The following is a 21,081-nucleotide window of genomic DNA, read 5'->3' on the forward strand; positions in this document are numbered from 1 at the left end:
CACTGTTGTGGCCTCTCCCGTTGCGGAGCACAGGCTCTGGACGTGCAGGCTCAGTGGCCATGGCTCACAGGCCCAGCCGCTCCGTGGTATGTGGGATCTTCCTGGACCAGGGCATGAACCCGTGTCCCCTGCCTGCATCGGCAGGCGGACTCTCAGCCACTGCGCCACCAGGGAAGCCCCAACTTATCAATTTTTGCAAAGAAGCCAGCTAGGATACTGATAGGAATTACACTGAATTTATATATCAATCTGGGGAGTACTGCCATCTAACAATATTAAGTTTTCTGAGCCATGCACATGGGATGTTTTTCATTTATTTAGGGTCTTATTTCTTTCAACGTTTTATAGTTTTTTTTTTTAATGACTTATTAATTAATTGGCCATCCCATGGAGCATGTAGGATCTTAGTTCCCGGACCAGGGATCGAACCTGTGCCCCCTGCAGTGGAAGCACACAGTCCTAACCACTGGACTGCCATGCCAGGGAATTCCCTGTTTTGTAGTTTTAAGAGTGTGTTTTGCATTTCTTTTGTTAAATTCATTCCTAAGTATTTTATTCATTTAAATGCTATTGTAAATAGAATAGTTTTCTTAATTTCTTTTTAGATTGTTCACTGCTCGTGCACCGAAATAGACCTGATACGTGTTTACTGATCTTGTATCCTGCAACCTCTCTGAACTCACTTATTTAAATAGTTTTTCAATGGGCCCCTATGATTAACTGTGTAAAAGATCGTGTCATTGGAGAATATAGTTTTACTTCTTCCTTTCTAATCTGGATACGTTTTATTTTATTTTCTTGGCTAATTTCCCTGTCTAGAACCCCCATTATAATGTTGAATAGAAGTGGCTAGAGCAGACATCCTTTTGTTCCTGATCTTAAGGAGAAAGTGTGGAAGGCAGAAGTTGTATAACAATTAAATCAGATATTTAGCTGAAGACATTTCTAAGCGAAGTGTTGAAGATGTGGTCTGATTTCTTCTTGCTGATTACAGTATAATGTGAGGAAAATATAATTGAGGTAAGAACTGTTAAACAACATGGAACAAGGACTTGATGATCTAGGAAATCTTCAGCCTATGTGGATGGCAAAAGATGCTAAAATTAAGAGAGTCACCTTCCGGACACATGTTTTAGAGAAAAAGCCACTGGTGTGACTGTTCAGTCTTTTGCTAATACCTCAGAAAGATCAAAAGGTCAGAATATTCAGTCACACAGAAGGTTCTTTGACGAGATTAAGAGCATGACTTAGATCCTTCAGGTCTCAGAAGCCAAAAATAGAGGTGGGATTATATAGGGAAGATAGTGGATGAACCTCTACTATAGTGACTCCTCATGATATACACAGGAGACCCAAAAAGTTCTTGAGAATTTTATACCCACAGAAATACCACTGGCTTGAACTGAAAGGGTCAGAGGATGAGAGAAGGCTATTCCACCCTCAAAATTCTATAGACAGAAAACAGGCTAATAAAACTACTCAACTACAAAAAAATACTATCTTTCCTGAAAAATGAAGGATTACTCAGAGGGCAGAGCTACAAGCCCAGAGGATTATCGCCATGCCTTGAAACACAATGGAATTTAGATTTTTACATTTCTTGGAACCTATGGTTCCTTTTTCCATTCCATTTTCTCTCCTTTTGAACTAGAGTATCTATAAGTGATACCTATGCCTGCCCCACATTGTGTTCCAGGAGCAGACAACTGTTTTCTCGTTTCATAGGTCCACAGATAGAGAGTAATTTTGCCCTAGGGTGATTATACTTAAGAGTCTAACTATAATTGATTTAAATGATTTAGATGATGACATTGCAGTACATTTGAGCTCAGGACTTTTAGATGAGATTATGAACTTTGTGTGGCTATAGGGACAATGTATTTTGTCAGATGTGAATGTTCAGGGGCCCCAGGTGGAATGGAGTAGGCAAAACGATGGACTCCCCAAAGATGTCTGTGTTTTAATCCCTGGAACTGGGAGAATATGCTAGACTACATGGTAAAGGGGAGTAAAGATTGCATATGGAATTAAAGTTGTCTATCAGGGCTTCCCTGGCGGCTCAGTGGTTAAGAATTCACCTGCCAATGCAGGGGACACAGGTTTGAGCCCTGGTCCAGGAAGATCCCACATGCTGCAGAGCAACTAAGCCCGTGTGCCACAACTACTGAGCCTGCGCTCTAGAGCCCGCTACTGAGCCCGTGTGCTGCAACTACTGAAGCCTGCGCGCCTAGAGCTTGTGCTCCACAATAAGAGAAGCCACCGCAATGAGAAGTTCGCGCACTGCAACAAAGAGTAGCCTCCACTTGCCACTAGAGAAAGCCCGCGCGTAGCAACGAAGACCTAACGCAGCCAAAAATAAATAAATTAAAAAAAAAAAGTTGGGGGCTTCCCTGGTGGCGCAGTGGTTGAGAGTCCGCCTGCCGATGCAGGGGACACGGGTTCGTTCCCCGATCCGGGAAGATCCCACATGCCGTGGAGCGGCTGGGCCCGTGAGCCATGGCCGCTGAGCCTGCGCGTCCGGAGCCTGTGCTCCGCAACGGGAGAGGCCACAACAGTGAGAGGCCCACGTACCGCAAAAGAAAAAAAAAAAAATAGTGAAAGAGGAGAGGGCATTCCCTGGTGGTCCAGTGGGTAAGACTCCATGCTCCCAATGCAGGGGGCCTGGGTTTGATCCCTGGTCGGGGAACTAGATCCCGCATGCATGCCGAAACTGAGAGTTCACATGCTGCAACAAAGAAGTCCGCATGCTGCAACTAAAGATCCCGCATGCCATAAGGAAGATCCCACGTGCCTGCAACTAAGACCCGGCATAGCCAAAATAAATAAATATTTTTAAAAAAAGTGAAAGAGGAAAGCAGAAAAGTCAGGGTTATACAAGGTGAGAAAGATTCAACTTTGTCCCACATTGCTGGCTTTGAAGATGGAGGAAGGGGACTAGAAGCAAAGGAAGGCAGTAGAAGCTGGAAAAGGGTAGGAAATGGATTTTCCCTTAGAGCCTCCAGAAAGGAACACTGCTTTGTCTAGTGAGATCATTCTAGGACTTCAAACCTACAGAACTCTAAGATAATAGATTTGTGTTGTTTAAAGACACTAAGTTTGTAGTAATTTACTACAGCTGCAATATTCTAGTACAGAAAGCACTTGGTCTTTTTCTGTTAAGTATAGTATTAGCTGTGGGTTTTTCATAGATACCCTTTTTCAGTCTGAGGAAGTTCTTTTCTGTTACTAGTTTATTTAGTGTTTTTAACATGAAAGGCTGTTGCATTTTCCTAAATGCTTTTTCTGTATCTGTTGAGATGATCATACAGTTTTTGTCCTTTATTCTATTTTTTTTGTTGGGGTGGGGGATGGCCCTGCCGTGCGGCTTGCAGGATCTTAGTTCCCAGCCCAGGGATTGAGAACCTGGGCCCCGGCAGTGAAAGCGCCGAGTCCTAACCACTGGACTGCCAGGGAGCTCCCCTTTATTCTGTTGATGTGGTATAATGTTGATATATCAACTGATTTCTCAATGTTAAAGTAACCTCGCATCCCTTGGATAAATCCCACTTAGTAGTGGTGTATAATCCTTTTTATATGTTACTGGGTTTGGTTTGCTAGTATTCTGTTGAGGATTTTTTACATCTATATTCATAAGAGATATTCGTCTTTAGTTTTCCTTTCTTGGATGTCCTTGTCTGGTTTTGGTGTTGTGGTAATACTATCTTCATAGAATGATCAGGGAAGTGTTTTCTATTTTTTGTAAGAGTTTATGAAGAACTGGTATTAATGCTTCAAATATGAAGTCATGTTGTCCTGAACTTTTCTTTTTGGGTAGTTTTTGATTACTGATTTAATCTCTTGTTATATATACGTCTATTCAAATTCTCTATTTCTTTTCGAGTCAGTTTTGGTAATTTGTGTCTTTCTAGGAATCTGTCCATTTCATCTGCGTTATCTAACTGGCATACAATTGTTCTTGACATTCCCTTATAATCTTTTATTCTTGGTATATCCTTATAATCTTGTATTTCTGTAAGGTCAGCAGGAATATCCCCACTTTCATTTCTAATTAATTTGAGTCTTTTTTATTTCTTGGTCAGTTTACCTATAGGTTTGTCAATTTTGTTAATCTTTTCAAAGAACTATCTTTTGGTATAATTTATTTTCTCTATAATTTTTCTGTTCCAAACTACTTTTTGATAGAATCTGTGAAACATCAGTGCAAAAACTCACCTGATCCAAGAAATCTGTGAAGTTTTTGAATCCAAGTTAGCCCAACACTATGTACACCAGCTTCATGAGTACAGTGATATCTTGAGGGACACTTGGGATCTGCAGATGGAATCATTAATGATATAAAGGAAGCCATTAGAAAACAGACAGTTCACCTGAGCAGGCCGCAAACATATCTGTTGATGGAAGTGATGCAAGGTCTACAGGACCTTCATACTGTGGCACTATGTCAGGGGTTTGGGAATTAAAAATCTGACTTCAGTTTTCAAATACATTTAAAAAGTATAATTAACAAACACAATTCAAATATGTTATTTTCTAAATATTAATACAGAGTTCACCAAACATTAACACTTGCTGTCAGGTAACTCACTTATGCCTTTCTGTCCACCGCTATGCATTTATTTACGGTTCTTCAAAATAAAATGGTAAGAAAGGCTGTAGTTCTGTAGGAAACCTATGCTTGCACGCATCTATTTACAGGAAACTATTGAAGCTACTGCACTCCTACAGCACAGGTACTAGAAAGACTTCAGCACAGCTACTTAGTGAACAGTCCTGTCATAGATGGTAAGTCAGGTGTAAAATGTGAAGTTTTACTTGTCTTGATGATGTTGACTTACAGATAGTTAAGTTTTAGATAGAATTTTTGTATTTATATTTATACCAAGAAATATGAGCAGTTGTTACATAATTTTAATGAAAATGTCTGTATTTCCATGGAGCCCTAGTTATCAGTAAGACTATCGTGAAACTAAAAGATGAACTCTTGAATACTTAATTTATAAATATTTATCTGTGACTCATGATTTTTAAAACATTAAACAACCAAGATACAGAAATAATGTCTATACTAAAGCTGATTTAAGATGGCAACTGTCATCCATAAGCCCCTAAACCAAAATTTTCTTTTATCTAACGGCCTCACTTTCTTACTGCTGACTTTATAGTAAGTGAATGTTATAGTATTTTCATCCGTTTTATATGTTGGGGTTCTGCATAACACCTCGGAAAATAGCATTATGCTATAAAAAGTTAAAAAAAAAAACTCCTGGCAATCTCCATGGTAATCATCTCTCTGAACAATGAAGTACTGAACAGTTTCTTTTCATTTGCCCACACCTGAGACTTAATTTAAGGCTCAAATCATCTCATTAGGTCTCCCAGTGTTTAAAATGGCTTTTCAAAATGTGTCTGTGGTGCTGAAGTCAACAGAAAAACCTTAATATTGGGATGTGACAGAAATCTGTTATGAAAAAGGCAACATTAGTAACTGAAGTAGGAAGTTTGCTAGACACCCCTGACAAGTTATATGGTAGCCATTCACTTATGTCATTAAAGATCTGGGTATGTTTCAGGTATTGTAATATGCCTAAGTACAAATATGAATCAGTCAAAAATTTATTAGTTTCACATATGAAAATGTTCTCTCTTATTCAAAGAATCAAGATAAAAAAGCCTACAATTAAGATTTCCCAAAAACATATGAATCTTTATAAGAACATCAATTAGTTTATGTCACTTTATCTCACTAGGTCTCAGATTTCCCAAAAACATATGTATCTTTATAAGGAAACCAATTAGTTTATGTCACTTTATCTCACTAGGTCTCAATTTCCTCATATATAAAGCAAAGTTCTGAGACTTAGTATTTAGACTGTATCCGTCCAAACACTGTTCAATTAGACATGCCCAGTGAATCCTCTTTGCTGGTTTATTATATAAGGACTACTATGCCCTTAAATGTTTTTTTTTTTCTTTTTTTTGCGGTACGCGGGCCTCTCACTGCTGTGGCCTCTCCCGCTGCGGAGCACAGGCTCCAGATGCGCAGGCTCAGCGGCCATGGCTCACATGCCCAGCCGCTCTGCGGCATGTGGGATTTTCCCAGACCAGGGCACGAACCCGTGTCCCCTGCATTGGCAGGCGGACTCTCAACCACTGCGCCACCAGGGAAGCCCCCCTTAAATGTTTTGACTACACTTTAGTACAGAGTTGAAGCCATTATTACCAAACCCAGGCAAACTGGCTAATAGGACTGTAGGCAGATTAAGTCAGGCTGCTACAAGATTGAACTCCCTTTCTCTGGACTTGAGAGACGAAAACTATGAAAGGTACACCCAATTATTCCGACTGAGTAAGCTTTTGTTCCTCATTCTTCACAGGAAGGAAGACTAGATCCTAGAGGAGACTCTGAGAAACTGCTGAGGGGCAAATAGGATTATAGGATTTTTATGTCAGAAAGAACCTTAGAGATCATCTGATGTTATCCCTATTATCTTTCTGTGAGAAGTTGAATAAATGTCTGATACTACAGAGCCTATTAATGTTAGAGCTATAACGAAAATCTAGGACACTCCAGACTCCTAGTTACAAACTCCTTCCACTGAGCCACGCTGAGTCTGGACAACACACAGAACACACTGATTGTCTCAGCAGTTTATCCAAGAGCTCCCTAGGTGAACAGACATAAGTTGCCAGAAGGATCTGGTGCCAACCCAGGTAAGTTAAAGCAAAAGGAAAAAAGATAAAAAGGAAACATTCAAAGACGCGGAGATCACCTTCCTCCCCACAGATACACCAGAAATACAGCTACACGTGGAACAACTCCTACTGAACGCTGGCAGAGGACCACAGACCTCCCAAAAGGCAAGAAACTCCCCACGTACCTGGGTAGGGCAAAAGAAAAAAGAATAAACAGAGAAAAAAGGATAGGGCCAGGACCTGCACCAGTGGGAGGGAGCTGTGAAGGAGGAAAGGTTTCCACACACTAGGAAGCCCCTTCGCGGGCAGAGACTGTGGGTGGCAGAGGGGGAAAGCTTCCGAGTTGCGGAGGAGAGCACAGCAAGAGGGGTGCAGAGGGCAAAGCGGAGAGATTCCCGCACAGAGGATCAGTGCCGACTGGCACTCATCAGCCTGAGAGGCTTGTCTGCTCGGCCGCTGGGGTGGGCAGGGCTGGGAGCTGAGGCTCAGGCTTCGGAGGTTGGAGCGCAGGGAGAGGACTGGGGCTGGCGGCATGAACACAGCCTGAACGGGTTAATGCGCCACAGCTAGCTGGGAGGAAGTCCGGGAAAAAGTCTGGAGCTGCCGAAGAGGCAAGAGACTTTTTCTTCCCTCTTTGTTTCCTGGTGCGCAAGGAGAGGGGATTAACAGCGCTGCTTAAAGGAGCTCCAGAGACGGGCGCGAGCCTCGGCTGAAAGCGCAGACCCCAGAGACGGGCGTGGGACGCTGGGGCTGCTGCTGCTGCTGCCACGAGGCCTGTGTGCGAGCGCAGGTCACTGTCCACGCCCCCTCCCTGGGGCCTGTGCAGCCCGTCACTGCCGGGGTCCCGGGATCCAGGGACGGCTTCCCTGGGAGAGCGCACGGCGCGCCTCGGGCTGGTGCAACGTCACGCCGGCCTCTGCCGCTGCAGGCTCGCCCCGCACTCCGTGCCCCTCCCTCCCCCCCGGCCTGAGTGAGCCAGAGTCCCCGAAGCGGCTGCTCCTTTAACCCCGTCCTGTCTGAGCGGAAGAACAGACGCCCTCTGGCGACCTACACACAGAGGCGGGGTCAAATCCAAAGCTGAGACCCGGGAGCTGTGAGAACAAAGAAGAGAAAGGGAAATCTCTCCCAGCAGCCTCAGAAGCAGCGGATTAAAGCTCCACAATCAACTTGATGTACCCTGCATCTGTGGAATACATGAATAGACAACGAATCATCCCAAATTGAGTAGTCTGAGCCGTGTGGATGAAAGGTCCTTGGTGCTGCAGCCAGGAGTCAGTGCTGTGCCTCTGAGGTAGGAGAGCCAACTTCAGGACACTGGTCCACAAGAGACCTCCCAGCTCCACATAATATCAAACGGCAAAAATCTTCCGAGATCTACATCTCAACACCAGCACCCAGCTTCACTCAACGACCAGCAAGCTACAGTGCTGGACACCCTATGCCAAACAACTAGCAAGACAGGAACACAACGCCACCCATTAGCAGAGAGGCTGCCTAAAATCATAAAAAGTCCACAGACACCCCAAAACACACCACCAGACGTGGACCTGCCCACCAGAAAGACAAGATCCAGCCTCATCCACCAGAACACAGGCACTAGTCCCCTCCACCAGGAAGCCTACACAACCCACTGAACCAACCTTAGCCACTGGGGACAGACACCAAAAACAACGGGAACTACGAACCTGCAGCCTGCAAAAAGGAGACCCCAAACATAGTAAGATAAGCAAAATGAGAAGACAGAAAAACACACAGCAGGAGAAGGAGCAAGATAAAAACCCACCAGACCTAACAAATGAAGAGGAAATAGGCAGTCTACCTGAAAAAGAATTCAGAATAATGATAGTAAAGATCCAAAATCTTGGAATTAGAATAGACAAAATGCAAGAAACAGTTAACAAGGACCTAGAAGAGCTAAAGATGAAACAAGCAACGATGAACAACACAATAAATGAAATAAGAAATACTCTAGATGGGATCAATAGCAGAATAACTGAGGCAGAAGAACGGATAAGAGATGTGGAAGATAAAATAGTGGAAATAACTGCTGCAGAGCAGAATAAAGAAAAAAGAATGAAAAGAACTGAGGACAGTCTCAGAGACCTCTGGGACAACATTAAATGCACCAACATTCGAATTATAGGGGTTCCAGAAGAAGAAGAGAAAAAGGGACTGAGAAAATATTTGAAGAGATTATAGTTGAAAACTTCCCTAATATGGGAAAGGAAATAGTTAATCAAGTCCAGGAGGCACAGAGAGTCCCATACAGGATAAATCCAAGGAGAAATACGCCAAGACACATATTAATCAAACTGTCAAAAATTAAATACAAAGAAAACATATTAAAAGCAGCAAGGGAAAAACAACAAATAGCACACAAGGGAATCCCCATAAGGTTAACAGCTGATCTTTCAGCAGAAACTCTGCAAGCCAGAAGGGACTGGCAGGACATATTTAAAGTGATGAAGGAGAACAACCTGCAACCAAGATTACTCTACCCAGCAAGGATCTCATTCAGATTTGATGGAGAAATTAAAACGTTTACAGACAAGCAAAAGCTGAGAGAGTTCAGCACCACCAAACCAGCTTTACAACAAATGCTAAAGGAACTTCTCTAGGCAAGAAACACAACAGAAAGAAAAGACCTACAATAACGAACCCAAAACAATTAAGAAAATGGGAATAGGAACATACATATCGATAATTACCTTAAATGTAAATGGACTAAATGCTCCCACCAAAAGACACAGATTGGCTGAATGGATACAAAAACAAGACCCATATATATGCTGTCTACAAGAGACCCACTTCAGACCTAGAGACACATACAGACTGAAAGTAAGGGGATGGAAAAAGATATTCCATGCAAATGGAAACCAAAAGAAAGCTGGAGTAGCAATTCTCATATCAGACAAAATAGACTTTAAAATAAAGACTACTAGAAGAGACAAAGAAGGACACTACATAATGATCAAGGGATCGATCCAAGAAGAAGATATAACAATTGTAAATATTTATGCACCCAACATAGGAGCACCTCAATACATAAGGCAAATACTAACAGCCATAAAAGGGGAAATGGACAATAACACATTCATAGTAGGGGACATTAACACCCCACTTTCACCAATGGACGGATCATCCAAAATGAAAATAAATAAGGAAACACAAGCTTTAAATGATAAATTAAACAAGATGGACTTAATTGATATTTATAGGACATTCCATCCAAAAACAACAGAATACACATTTTTCTCAAGTGCTCATGGAACATTCTCCAGGATAGATTATATCTTGGGTCCCAAATCAAGCCTTGGTAAATTTAAGAAAATTGAAATTGTATCAAGTATCTTTTCTGACCACAATGCTATGAGACTAGATATCAATTACAGGAAAAAATCTGTAAAAAATACAAACACATGGAGGCTAAACAATACACTACTTAATAACGAAGTGATCACTGAAGAAATCAAAGAGGAAATCAAAAAATACCTAGAAACAAATGACAATGGAGACACGACGACGCAAAACCTGTGGGATGCAGCAAAAGCAGTTCTAAGAGGGAAGTTTACAGCAATACAATCCTACCTTAAGAAACAGGAAACATCTCGAATAAACAACCTAACCTTCCATCTAAAGCAATTAGAGAAAGAAGAACAAAAACACCCCAAAGTTAGCAGAAGGAAAGAAATCATAAAAATCAGATCAGAAATAAATGAAAAAGAAATGAAGGGAACGATAGCAAAGATCAATAAAACTAAAAGCTGGTTCTTTGAGAAGATAAACAAAATTGATAAACCATTAGCCAGACTCATCAAGAAAAAAAGGGAAAAGACTCAAATCAACAGAATTAGAAATGAAAAAGGAGAAGTAACAACTGACACTGCAGAAATACAAAAGATCATGAGAAATTACTAAAAGAAACTCTATGCCAATAAAATGGACAACCTGGAAGAAATGGACAAATTCTTAGAAATGCACAACCTGCCAAGACTGAATCAGGAAGAAATAGAAAATATGAACGGACCAGTCACAAGCACTGAAATTGAAACTGTGATAAAAAATCTTCCAACAGGGCTTCCCTGGTGGCGCAGTGGTTGAGAATCTGCCTGCTAATGCAGGGGACATGGGTTCGAGCCCTGGTCTGGGAGGATCCCACGTGCCGCGGAGCAACTAGGCCTGTGAGCCACAACTACTGAGCCTGCGTGTCTGGAGCCTGTGCTCCGCAACGAGAGGCCGCGATAGTGAGAGGCCCACGCACCGCGATGAAGAGTGGCCCCCGCTCGCCACAACTAGAGAAAGCCCTCGCACAGAAATGAAGACCCAAACACAGCCATAAATAAAAATAAAAATAAAAATAAAGAAGTAGAAACAACTTAGACATTTATTAATAGAATAATAAAGGAAATAAATACCCTAATTAAAAAAAAAATCTTCCAACAAACAGAAGCCCAGGACCAGATGGCTTCACAGGCGAATTCTATCAAACACTTAGAGAAGAGCTAACACCTATCCTTCCCAAACTCTTCCAAAATATAGCAGAGGGAGGAACACTCCCAAACTCATTCTACGAGGCCACCATCACCTTGATACCAAAACCAGACAAGGATGTCACAAAGAAAGAAAACTACAGGCCAATATCACTGATGAACATAGATGCAAAAATCCTCAACAAAATACTAGCAAACAGAATCCAACAGCACATTAAAAGGATCATACACCATGATCAAGTGGGGTTTATTCCAGGAATGCAAGGATTCTTCAATATACGCAAATCAATCAATGTGATACACCATATTAACAAATTGAAGGAAAAAGACATATGTTCATCTCAACAGATGCAGAGAAAGCTTTCGACAAAATTCAACACCCATTTATGATAAAAACCCTGCAGAAAGTAGGCATAGAGGGAACTTTCCTCAACATAATAAAGGCCATCTATGACAAACCCACAGCCAACATCATCCTCAATGGTGAAAAACTGAAACTATTTCCACTAAGATCAGGAACAAGACAAGGTTGCCCACTCTCACCACTCTTATTCAACATAGCTTTGGAAGTTTTAGCCACAGCAATCAGAGAAGAAAAGGAAATAAAAGGAATCCAAATCGGAAAAGAAGAAGTAAAGCTGTCACTGTTTGCACATGACATGATGCTATACATAGAGGATCCTAAAGATGCTACCAGAAAACTACTAGAGCTAATCAATGAATTTGGTAAAGTAGCAGGATACAAAATTAATGCACAGAAATCTCTGGCATTCCTATATACTAATGATGAAAAATCTGAAAGTGAAATCAAGAAAACACTCCCATTTACCACTGCAACAAAAAGAATAAAATATCTAGGAATAAACCTACCTAAGGAGACAAAAGACCTGTATGCAGAAAATTATAAGACACTGATGAAAGAAATTAAAGATGATACAAATAGATGGAGAGATATACCATGTTCTTGGATTGGAAGAATCAACATTGTGAAAATGACTCTACTACCCAAAGCAGTCTACAGATTCAATGCAATCCCTATCAAACTACCACTGGCATTTTTCACAGAACTAGAGCAAAAAATTTCACAATTTGTATGGAAACACAAAAGACCCCGAATAGCCAAAGCAATCTTGAGAACGAAAAATGGAACTGGAGGAATCAGGCTTCCTGACTTCAGACTATACTACAAAGCTACAGTAATCAAGACAGTATGGTACTGGCACAAAAACAGAAAGATAGATCAATGGAACAGGATAGAAAGCCCAGAGATAAACCCACACACATATGGTCACCTTATCTTTGATAAAGGAGGCAGGAATGTACGGTGGAGAAAGGACAGCCTCTTCAATAAGTGGTGCTGGGAAAACTGGACAGGGACATGTAAAAGTATGAGATTAGATCACTCCCTACCACCATACACAAAAATAAGCTCAAAATGGATTAAAGACCTAAATGTAAGGCCCGAAACTATCAAACTCTTAGAGGGAAACATAGGCAGAACACTCCATGACATAAATCACAGCAAGATCCTTTTTGACCCACCTCCTAGAGAAATGGAAATAAAGACAAAAATAAACACATGGGACCTAATGAAACTTAAAAGCTTTTGCACAGCAAGGGAAACCATAAGCAAGACGAAAGACAACCCTCAGAATGGGAGAAAATATTTGCAAATGAAGCAACTGACAAAGGATTAATCTCCAAAATTTATAAGCAGCTCAGGCAGCTCAATAACAAAAAAACAAACAAACAACCCAATCCAAAAATGGGCAGAAGACCTAAATAGACATTTCTCCACAGAAGATATACAGACTGCCAACAAACACATGAAAGAATGCTCAACATCTTTAATCATTAGAGAAATGCAAATCAAAACTACAATGAGATATCATCTCACACCAGTCAGAATGGCCATCATCAAAAAATCTAGAAACAATAAATGCTGGAGAGGGTGTGGAAAAAAGGGAACACTCTTGCACTGCTGGTGGGAATGCGAATTGGTACAGCCACTATGGCGAACAGTATGGAGGTTCCTTAAAAAATTACAAATAGAACTACCGTATGACCCAGCAATCCCACTACTAGGCATATATCCTGAGAAAACCATAATTCAAAAAGAGTCATGTACCAAAATGTTCATAGCAGCCCTATTTACAATAGCCTGGAGATGGAAACAACCTAAGTGTCCATCATCGGATGAATGGATAAAGAAGATGTGGCACATAAATACAATGGAATATTACTCAGCCATAAAAAGAAACAAAATTGAGCTATTTGTAATGAGGTGGATAGACCTAGAGTCTGTCATACAGAGTGAAGTAAGTCAGAAAGAGAAAGATAAATACCGTATGCTAACACATATATATGGAATTTAAGAAGAAAAAAAATGTCATGAAGAACCTAGGGGTAAGACAGGAATAAAGACACAGACCTACTAGAGAATGGACTTGAGGATATGGGGAGGGGGAAGGGTAAGCTGTGACAAAGCGAAAGAGAGGCATGGACATATATATACACTACCAAATGTAAGGTAGATAGCTTGTGGGAAGCAGCCACATAGCACAGGGAGATCAGCTCGGTGTTTTGTGACCGCCTGGAGGGGTGGGATAGGGAGGGTAGGAGGGAGACGCAAGAGGGATGGGATATGGGAACATATGTATATGTATAACTGATTCATTTTGTTATAAAGCAGAAACTAACACACCATTGTTAAGCAATTATACTCCAATAAAGATGTAAAAAAAAAACAAAAAACAAAAAACAATGGAGTTGGGGAATGAGGGCTTATGTGGGGGGGTGAGAGGACCATTCAGACACATTATTCAAACGGTCCAATGATACTGGATTTGTTGTGCAAAAATCCCCTTCTCTAGCTGGGTTTCAAATTCATATTAAATTGGATAACAATCTAGATAATAATAAAAAAAAGGAAACATTCAAATAGGTCTGGGTATAACAGTATGTTCTAAAATGAAGAAAGATATTTTAAAGAGAAACCTTAATACCATTATAATTTTATTTTTAAAGTTATTTTAAAAGTTTATTAAAGTTTGCATACATTTAAGAATTTGAATCATGAAATCTCCTTTTGATTGGGCCAGGAAAAAGTCACTATTATAAATCTGAGTGGATCCAGACTGAAGACCACTATCCTAAAACTTGGGGAATTTGCTTAGTCTTTCTTGGACCTACAGTGCAATGTTGTAACTGAAAGGCCAAAAGAACGCAGTCAACTTTTTAAAGGCTGGAACTACAGAAAAAATAAATTACACAGGAATGGCCTGTGATAATCTTAGTACAAATATAATGAAATAAAAGAACTCAATTTAGTGAAAACTTTACCTCTGTGAAGTTTGATTGGACAAGAAAAGTCAGAATCAAAGGGCTCGTCCTCTCCGGATGCCAGTTTCAGGGCAAGCTCCAACTCCACACACTCAAACACATACAGAGAAGGAATGAGGTCCGCCCTGGAATCCCAGGACTTCTCTGACTGAAAAAAAAGCACTGTAATTTTAGTGTTTCATGTTGCTTTGAAAATGTACACAACTAAAAACAGAAGCAAAAAGCTGGATCAAATAGTGCTTTCAAACTCTTAATTCCACCCTTTATTCCAACAGTGCCTTGTTATTCTTAAAAACGAAAAAAAGGCCTCTCTTCTTTTAGGAAGTTGTAAATAAACAAGTTTAGAGAAGAGCCAATTCAGTGATTCAGAGGTTCTTTATACCTGTCACCAAAGGTGGCAATATAGAGTTCAGAAAGAAATATATAGGTCGCTGGACCAAGTAACCTGGGCGCATTTTAACTTCCTTCAGTTTAAGTTTTTAAAGTGGGCTTCAATTACTTTTAAGTGTTAAGTTTTCAAAATACACATAAGTGCCAAATAGAAACTATAAAATTCCTCATATACGAAACATTCATACTGGTCCAGGTCCTATCCCTGGTGTTGGAGATACAAATATGCCCACAGCAGCCCGACTTACTGTTTGGTCATCTTCTTCTTCCCCTTCCAGCACAACACAGTGATACAGCATTCCTGATTCAGTAGCAATCACCAAGATGTTGGGGACACATGGTAAGCAGAGTACAGCACAAGCATCATACCCATAGTTATCTTCAGCTGCAGGATGCATGGGCAACGGGCCTAACAGTTTTCCCACACTCCCAGGGCTAAAGAAAGAGTGAAAACATACTTGGGAAATGTTGATAGAAGACAACCATGCTCATCACTTAAAACCTTTTGTTGACTTTGTCTTTCCCCAGCTATCAAACACTAATTAAAAATATAGTATATCCCCAATGTCTCCACTTTTTCATTTTCCCACTCAATTTCCACCTCTTTGGTACTTCTCAACTGGACATATTTTGCCCCCAAGGGGACACTGGCATGTGTCTGACGACATTTTTGGTTGCCACCACTGGGAGGAGGGGGAGAGGTTACTGGTGTCTAGAGGCCAGAGATGCTGCTAAACACTGCCCCACACGGCAGTCCCCTACAACAAAGAATGATTCGGCTCAAAATGTCAATAGTGCAGAGTTTGAAAGATCCTGCCCTAAATTTACTGTGGTTTATGCCTTCACCACTCCAGTGGAAGCTACTCTCTGGCAAAGGTCACCATTGAGATTCTAGTTGCTAAATGCAAAAAAAGGCCCTTATCTCGACCTGGTGAAGCATTTATAACTGGTTAACAATGATTGCTTCGTAATACCCTTAACACCTGTACATTCTTTCTCCTAGTTTTCTCTTCCTACCTCTCTGAACACACCTTTCTAATACCTGTTCCTAATTTTTGTCTCTTAAATATTTGCGCTCTCCCGGATTCCACTGTAAACCCTCTTCTCTTTTCAAAATACACACTTATATAAGAGCATATTAGGACTTCCCTGGTGGCACAGTGGTTAAGAATCCACTTGCCAATGCAGGGGACACGGGTTGGAGCCCTGGTCTGGGAAGATCCCACATGCCGCGGAGCAAGCAACTAAGCCTGTGCACCACAACTACTTAGCCTGCGCTCTAGAGCCCGTGAGCCACAACTACTGAGGCCGCGCACCACAACTACTGAAGCCCGCGCGCCTAGAGCCCGTGCTCCGCAACGAGAAGCCACTGCAATGAGAAGCCCATGCACCACAACGAAGAGTAGCCCCCCAACTCGCCACAACTAGACAAAGCCCATGCACAGCAACAAAGACCCAACACACCCCAAAATAAATAAGTAAGTAAATAAATTTATTTTTAAAAAAAGAGCCTATTAACTATTCCTGGTTTTAACCACTACCTGTATTCTGATGACTCCCAAAACTTTTATCCTGAAGTGCAGCTTATCTTCAGACCCACTATTTAATTGGATTAGACAAATACACTTACTGAGTGCTAGATAATACCCCCAAGGAAGTAATGGTTTAGTTGGGGAAGCAGACATTTAACTAGAATTACTATAACATCTGTAACAATGCAAGGATTTACAGGGTACAAAGCAACACTGAAAGGTACAAACCAAGTAAGATATGTAAGAAAGGTATCAAAAATAAGTAAGATCAATGGGAACAGCATATTCTGGGAAGGGATGGTGAGCATTCCAAGCTAGGGAGCAGCATATATCCAGTCCTGGAGAAATGAAAGGCGAGGAATTAACAAGAAGGAAACTTAGCTTGGTATGATGCGAGGTGAAGTGCAAAGTCTAAGGCAACAGAACAGTAGCTGGGCAGATAATCAGGAGTGGCTTATGAAGCACACAGTCTCGTATGCCACATTAACGCACTCAGAGTCTCTCCGCTGGGTGACAGTGTGTCACTAGAGGTTTAAATCAAGAGTGATAGAGTTTCACTTTACTAAGATTAATCAGAGTGTAGTGAGGAGGATGACAAAGAGGGAACCAAAACGGGATTCAAGGCAACTATTTAAGAGAAGAATGATCTAGACAGAAGATGATGAGGGTCTGAAGCAAGGACAGGGGAATAGAGAGACAGGTATATACATTCAAGAAATTTTCATGGTAAAATCAATAGAATTTTGGAACCATACTGGATTTAAGAGGATGTAGAAGATGACTTTCAGGTTGTGGGCTAAGGTTACTAGGTTGATAATGTGGACAAACAAGGGCCAAGTAGTTTGGAGAGGAAGGGTAAGGGAGGGTAATAACATTACCACAGAAGCCTCCCAAGAGAGAGATCATGTGTGAAAGGCAGAGAACATTTCTGTCCCGGAGAAAAGGATCGACAGTGAATCCTCATCATTCTGCCATCTATAAAGCTCTTTCATCTTTCTTATTTATCTCTTTCATTTTGCATCCTCTCTTCTCTCTCCTGGATTCACTTCCGCTCCCATTTCTACCTAGTGAATCCTTCAGGTCCAAGCTTCTGTATTACTATCTTCTAAGTCCTCCAAGACAGGCAGCCTAAGCACTTACTCTGTCCCACTCCCAGAGCACCCTGTGATGCCTTCAGCACATCACGTTGTACTACAGTTTTGGTTTGGTGTAGGCCTTTCTGGTAGACAAGGAACCACACAGCAGGGACTCTGCCTTCAACCTTGTATTCCCATATTTTGCCACACAGTGAGTCCTGAATAAATATCTGTTGATGTATAAATAAATAACTTACAGTGTCCAGATCCGGGCCGTACGCCTCTCCAGTTACAAACTTCCCCAAAATTCTTATCCTCTATTGACTCTAACTCTCACCATAAGAGATGATCCTTTTTTTTTTTTTGCGGTACACGGGCCTCTCACTGTTGTGGCCTCTCCCGTTGCAGAGCACAGGCTCCGGACGCGCAGGCCCAGCGGCCATGGTCCACGGGCCCAGCCGCTCCGCAGCGTGTGGGATCCTCCCGGACCGGGGCACGAACCCGTGTCCCCTGCATCGGCAGGCAGACTCTCAACCACTGAGCCACCAGGGAAGCCCAAGAGATGATTCTTATTTCTTTATTTTAACTGTATTTTCTCTCTAGTCCTGTATTTCCAACTGTCCATGGAATATTTCCAAATTAGTTGCCCTTCCTGACCTCATTATTTCTGTTAACGGCTCATCACTCCCTTATCCGAACAGCAACAGAGTCTTACTGACCCTTTCTTTGTAGTATGTACTAAGTTCATTTCTCCTTTGCATTACCACCCTAGTTCAAACTCTTACAGACCTTACACTAAAATTTGGAAGTTACTTTAAAAGTCTCTCTGCTCCAGTCCCTTTCCTAACCAATTGTTTTATCCTTCTCCTGTTTAGAAACCATCACTGGCTTCCTACTAACCTATTCCTGCAGAAAAGACTCCACGTCCCTTAACTAGGTATTTAACTCCACCACATTTTCCCTGGACAGGAGCTTCCAGCTTTATCATTAGACGTTCCCTACCTGAATCTTCTGCTCTAGCCCCAAGTGTCTAATCATTGGACCTTAAACGACATTTGCACTTGCCTATTTTCACACTTGACTTCATGCTGCTCTTGTGACTAAAATGGTCTTACCCTTCCTGATGCTTCATTTAATCCTTTAAAGGCTTTAAAGCCTTAAGTCTCATATGACATCAGTCCTTCTCTATGAAAATCTCCTTAACTTCTTCAGTCAGAATCATCTCTCCTTCCTCTGGGTTCTTATTATGCGCCACTAATGCAGTATGAGTCATTATCTTTCCATGGTTATGTATGTCTTTTCCCCACAGCTGGGACATAAGATACCAGATTACCATGTCTAGCCATTCCCATGGTGCCTTGTTCACGTAAGATACACGATACAGATCTTCCTCGACTTAAGCGGGGTTACATCCCAATAAACCCATTGTTAAGTTGACAATATTGTAAGTTGAAAATGCATTTAATACAACTTACCTACCAAACACCATAGCTTAGCCTAGCCTACCTTAAATGTGCTCAGAACACTTACATTAGCCTACAGTTGGGCAAAATCATCTAACACAAAGCCTATTTTATAATAAAGTGTTGAATATCTCATGTAAGTTATTGAATACTGTACTGAAGGTGAAAAACAGAATGGCTCTAAGTATATCAGTTGTTTACCCTTGTGACTGTGTGGCTGACTGGAAGCTGTGTTAACTGCCCAGCATCACAAGACAGTATCAACTGAATATCACTAGTGCAGGAAAAGATCAAAATTAAAAATTTAAAGCACAGTTTCTACTGAATGCATACTGTTTTTGCACCATCGTAAAATCTAAGTCTGACTAAGCTGGGGACCGTCTGTAAATACTTTTTTGATTGACTATCCTTTGTGAACACAAATCCAGTCTTATCTTATGTGATTATCCATGAATTCTATAGAACTTACCCAAATAATAAGAGGAAATGAAAAGTCAAATGATCTGTATCAACTTTCTCTTCAAAATATGCAAGCCAGCCTTCAAAGGCTGCAATACTTCCACAAACTCAAAAACATGGACCCCAAGTGCAACCATGACAATCTATACCAGAGCACAAGCTGGGCTTTCATTTCAGGTGGGTTACCTCCTCAGCTTACCTGTGCAACAGACTAACATATGTAAGGAAAGTCTCTCCATTCTCATATAAGATGTACAGGGGGTAAGCCAATACTTCCTCTTTGCCTTTTTGTCCAAACATGTTTTCCGGGACTGCCGACAAGGGCCCAAAGTCAAATGCAACTGCAGTCTCTCCTAGAGATGCGGTGTAGGCCCTTCTGAAAAGAGATTTTAATACCAACTGGTTGGAAACGAAAACAGAAATAACATGTCCAATAACAGCAGGTGGGGACTGAATTTGTATTCAATGGAGTGATAAGACAAAAATTTGTGATAATGAAGAATGTTAAACAACATCAGAAAATTCTCATAAAATTCAATGAAAGAAGTAGGCCATAAAATTATATAAAGTTGAAATATACAATCACACAAACAGTAAAAATACACACATACAGACATGCATAAACACAGAAAAGAAACAGGAAGAAAACACAAGGATATCAACAGTTATCTCTAAGCAGCAGGAGGCATTCAGTCCACGAATATCTACTAAATACTACTAAGCGCTCAGTGCCTGTGGTTCTAGGAAACATCAGTGACTTGAACAAAGGCCCCCCTCTAACGAGAGAGACGTCCACAGAGAAGCCAACCACATAACACAGAGCCAGAATGTGACGTTATGAAGAAAAATAAAGCAGGGGAAGAGAGTACTGATGGAGGTGCTGCTTTAGGTGATCTGGGAAAGACTCTGATAAGGTGCTATTTGAGCAAAGATTTGAAAGAAGTAAGGGAGCGAGTCTGTGGTCACGCAGAGAAGGAGCAGTTCAGGCAGAAGGAAGGACACACGCAAAGACCAAGGAGGGCGGTGGCAGGAGTGTCTGAGGAATGGCAAGGAGGCTGAGTGGCTGGAGCTCAGAGCCTGGGCAGCGGGAGGACTGAGCTGTAGGGCTGCAGTCAGCGGGCAGAAATCAATGGAGTGCGGAGAGCAGGGAAGCAGAATGAGCCGATTTATACTGAAAAGTAGCACTCTGATTGTTATGCTGAGGACAGACTACAGGAAATTTTAAAATATTTTCTTCTTAATACTTTTCTTAGTTTTCCCAATTTTCTACAACAAATTTACATTACCTTTATAATCAGGAAAGACAAATGATAAAACATGCTGTTTTTGTATTTTAAAATTTAGTATAGTTTGTTATTCAAAAAGATTCCAGTTTAACACAAGGTTAATGAATATGGTTAAAATAAAACCACAGTTTCATATAGCTGAGAAAGTCAGCATCATTCCAAGCTGTTATAGGTACCATATCTTAGTTTCTTTATCACATGGAAAGGTATATGGTTTCAGGAGGCAAAAAATGAGGAATCCCAAAATCCAGAATTAAAAGAACTGCCTGAGTTAAACTAAAAAATTAAGACAATGAATGGAAACAAATAGACAAAGCAGTTATTTCAAAGAGACTTAAATACCAAGCCAT

At 41.1% G+C, this 21,081-nt stretch overlaps 1 protein-coding gene across 2 annotated transcripts in view; it reads right to left on the reverse strand.

Moving 5' to 3' along the window:
* NUP88 (nucleoporin 88) overlaps positions 1-21,081 on the reverse strand; it is a 38,316-nt gene that overhangs the window by 8,070 nt on the left and 9,165 nt on the right. For both annotated transcript variants that reach the window (XM_060081363.1, XM_060081364.1), the window contains exons 6-9: positions 19,645-19,821; positions 15,164-15,350; positions 14,526-14,673; positions 4,213-4,311 (exon numbers count right to left, since the gene is read on the reverse strand). In XM_060081363.1, the coding sequence (XP_059937346.1) occupies positions 4,213-4,311; positions 14,526-14,673; positions 15,164-15,350; positions 19,645-19,821 (611 nt within the window). The remainder of the gene's footprint in view (positions 1-4,212; positions 4,312-14,525; positions 14,674-15,163; positions 15,351-19,644; positions 19,822-21,081) is intronic.

Source organism: Mesoplodon densirostris, chromosome 18, assembly GCF_025265405.1.
Source record: "Mesoplodon densirostris isolate mMesDen1 chromosome 18, mMesDen1 primary haplotype, whole genome shotgun sequence".
NCBI lineage: Eukaryota > Metazoa > Chordata > Mammalia > Artiodactyla > Ziphiidae > Mesoplodon > Mesoplodon densirostris.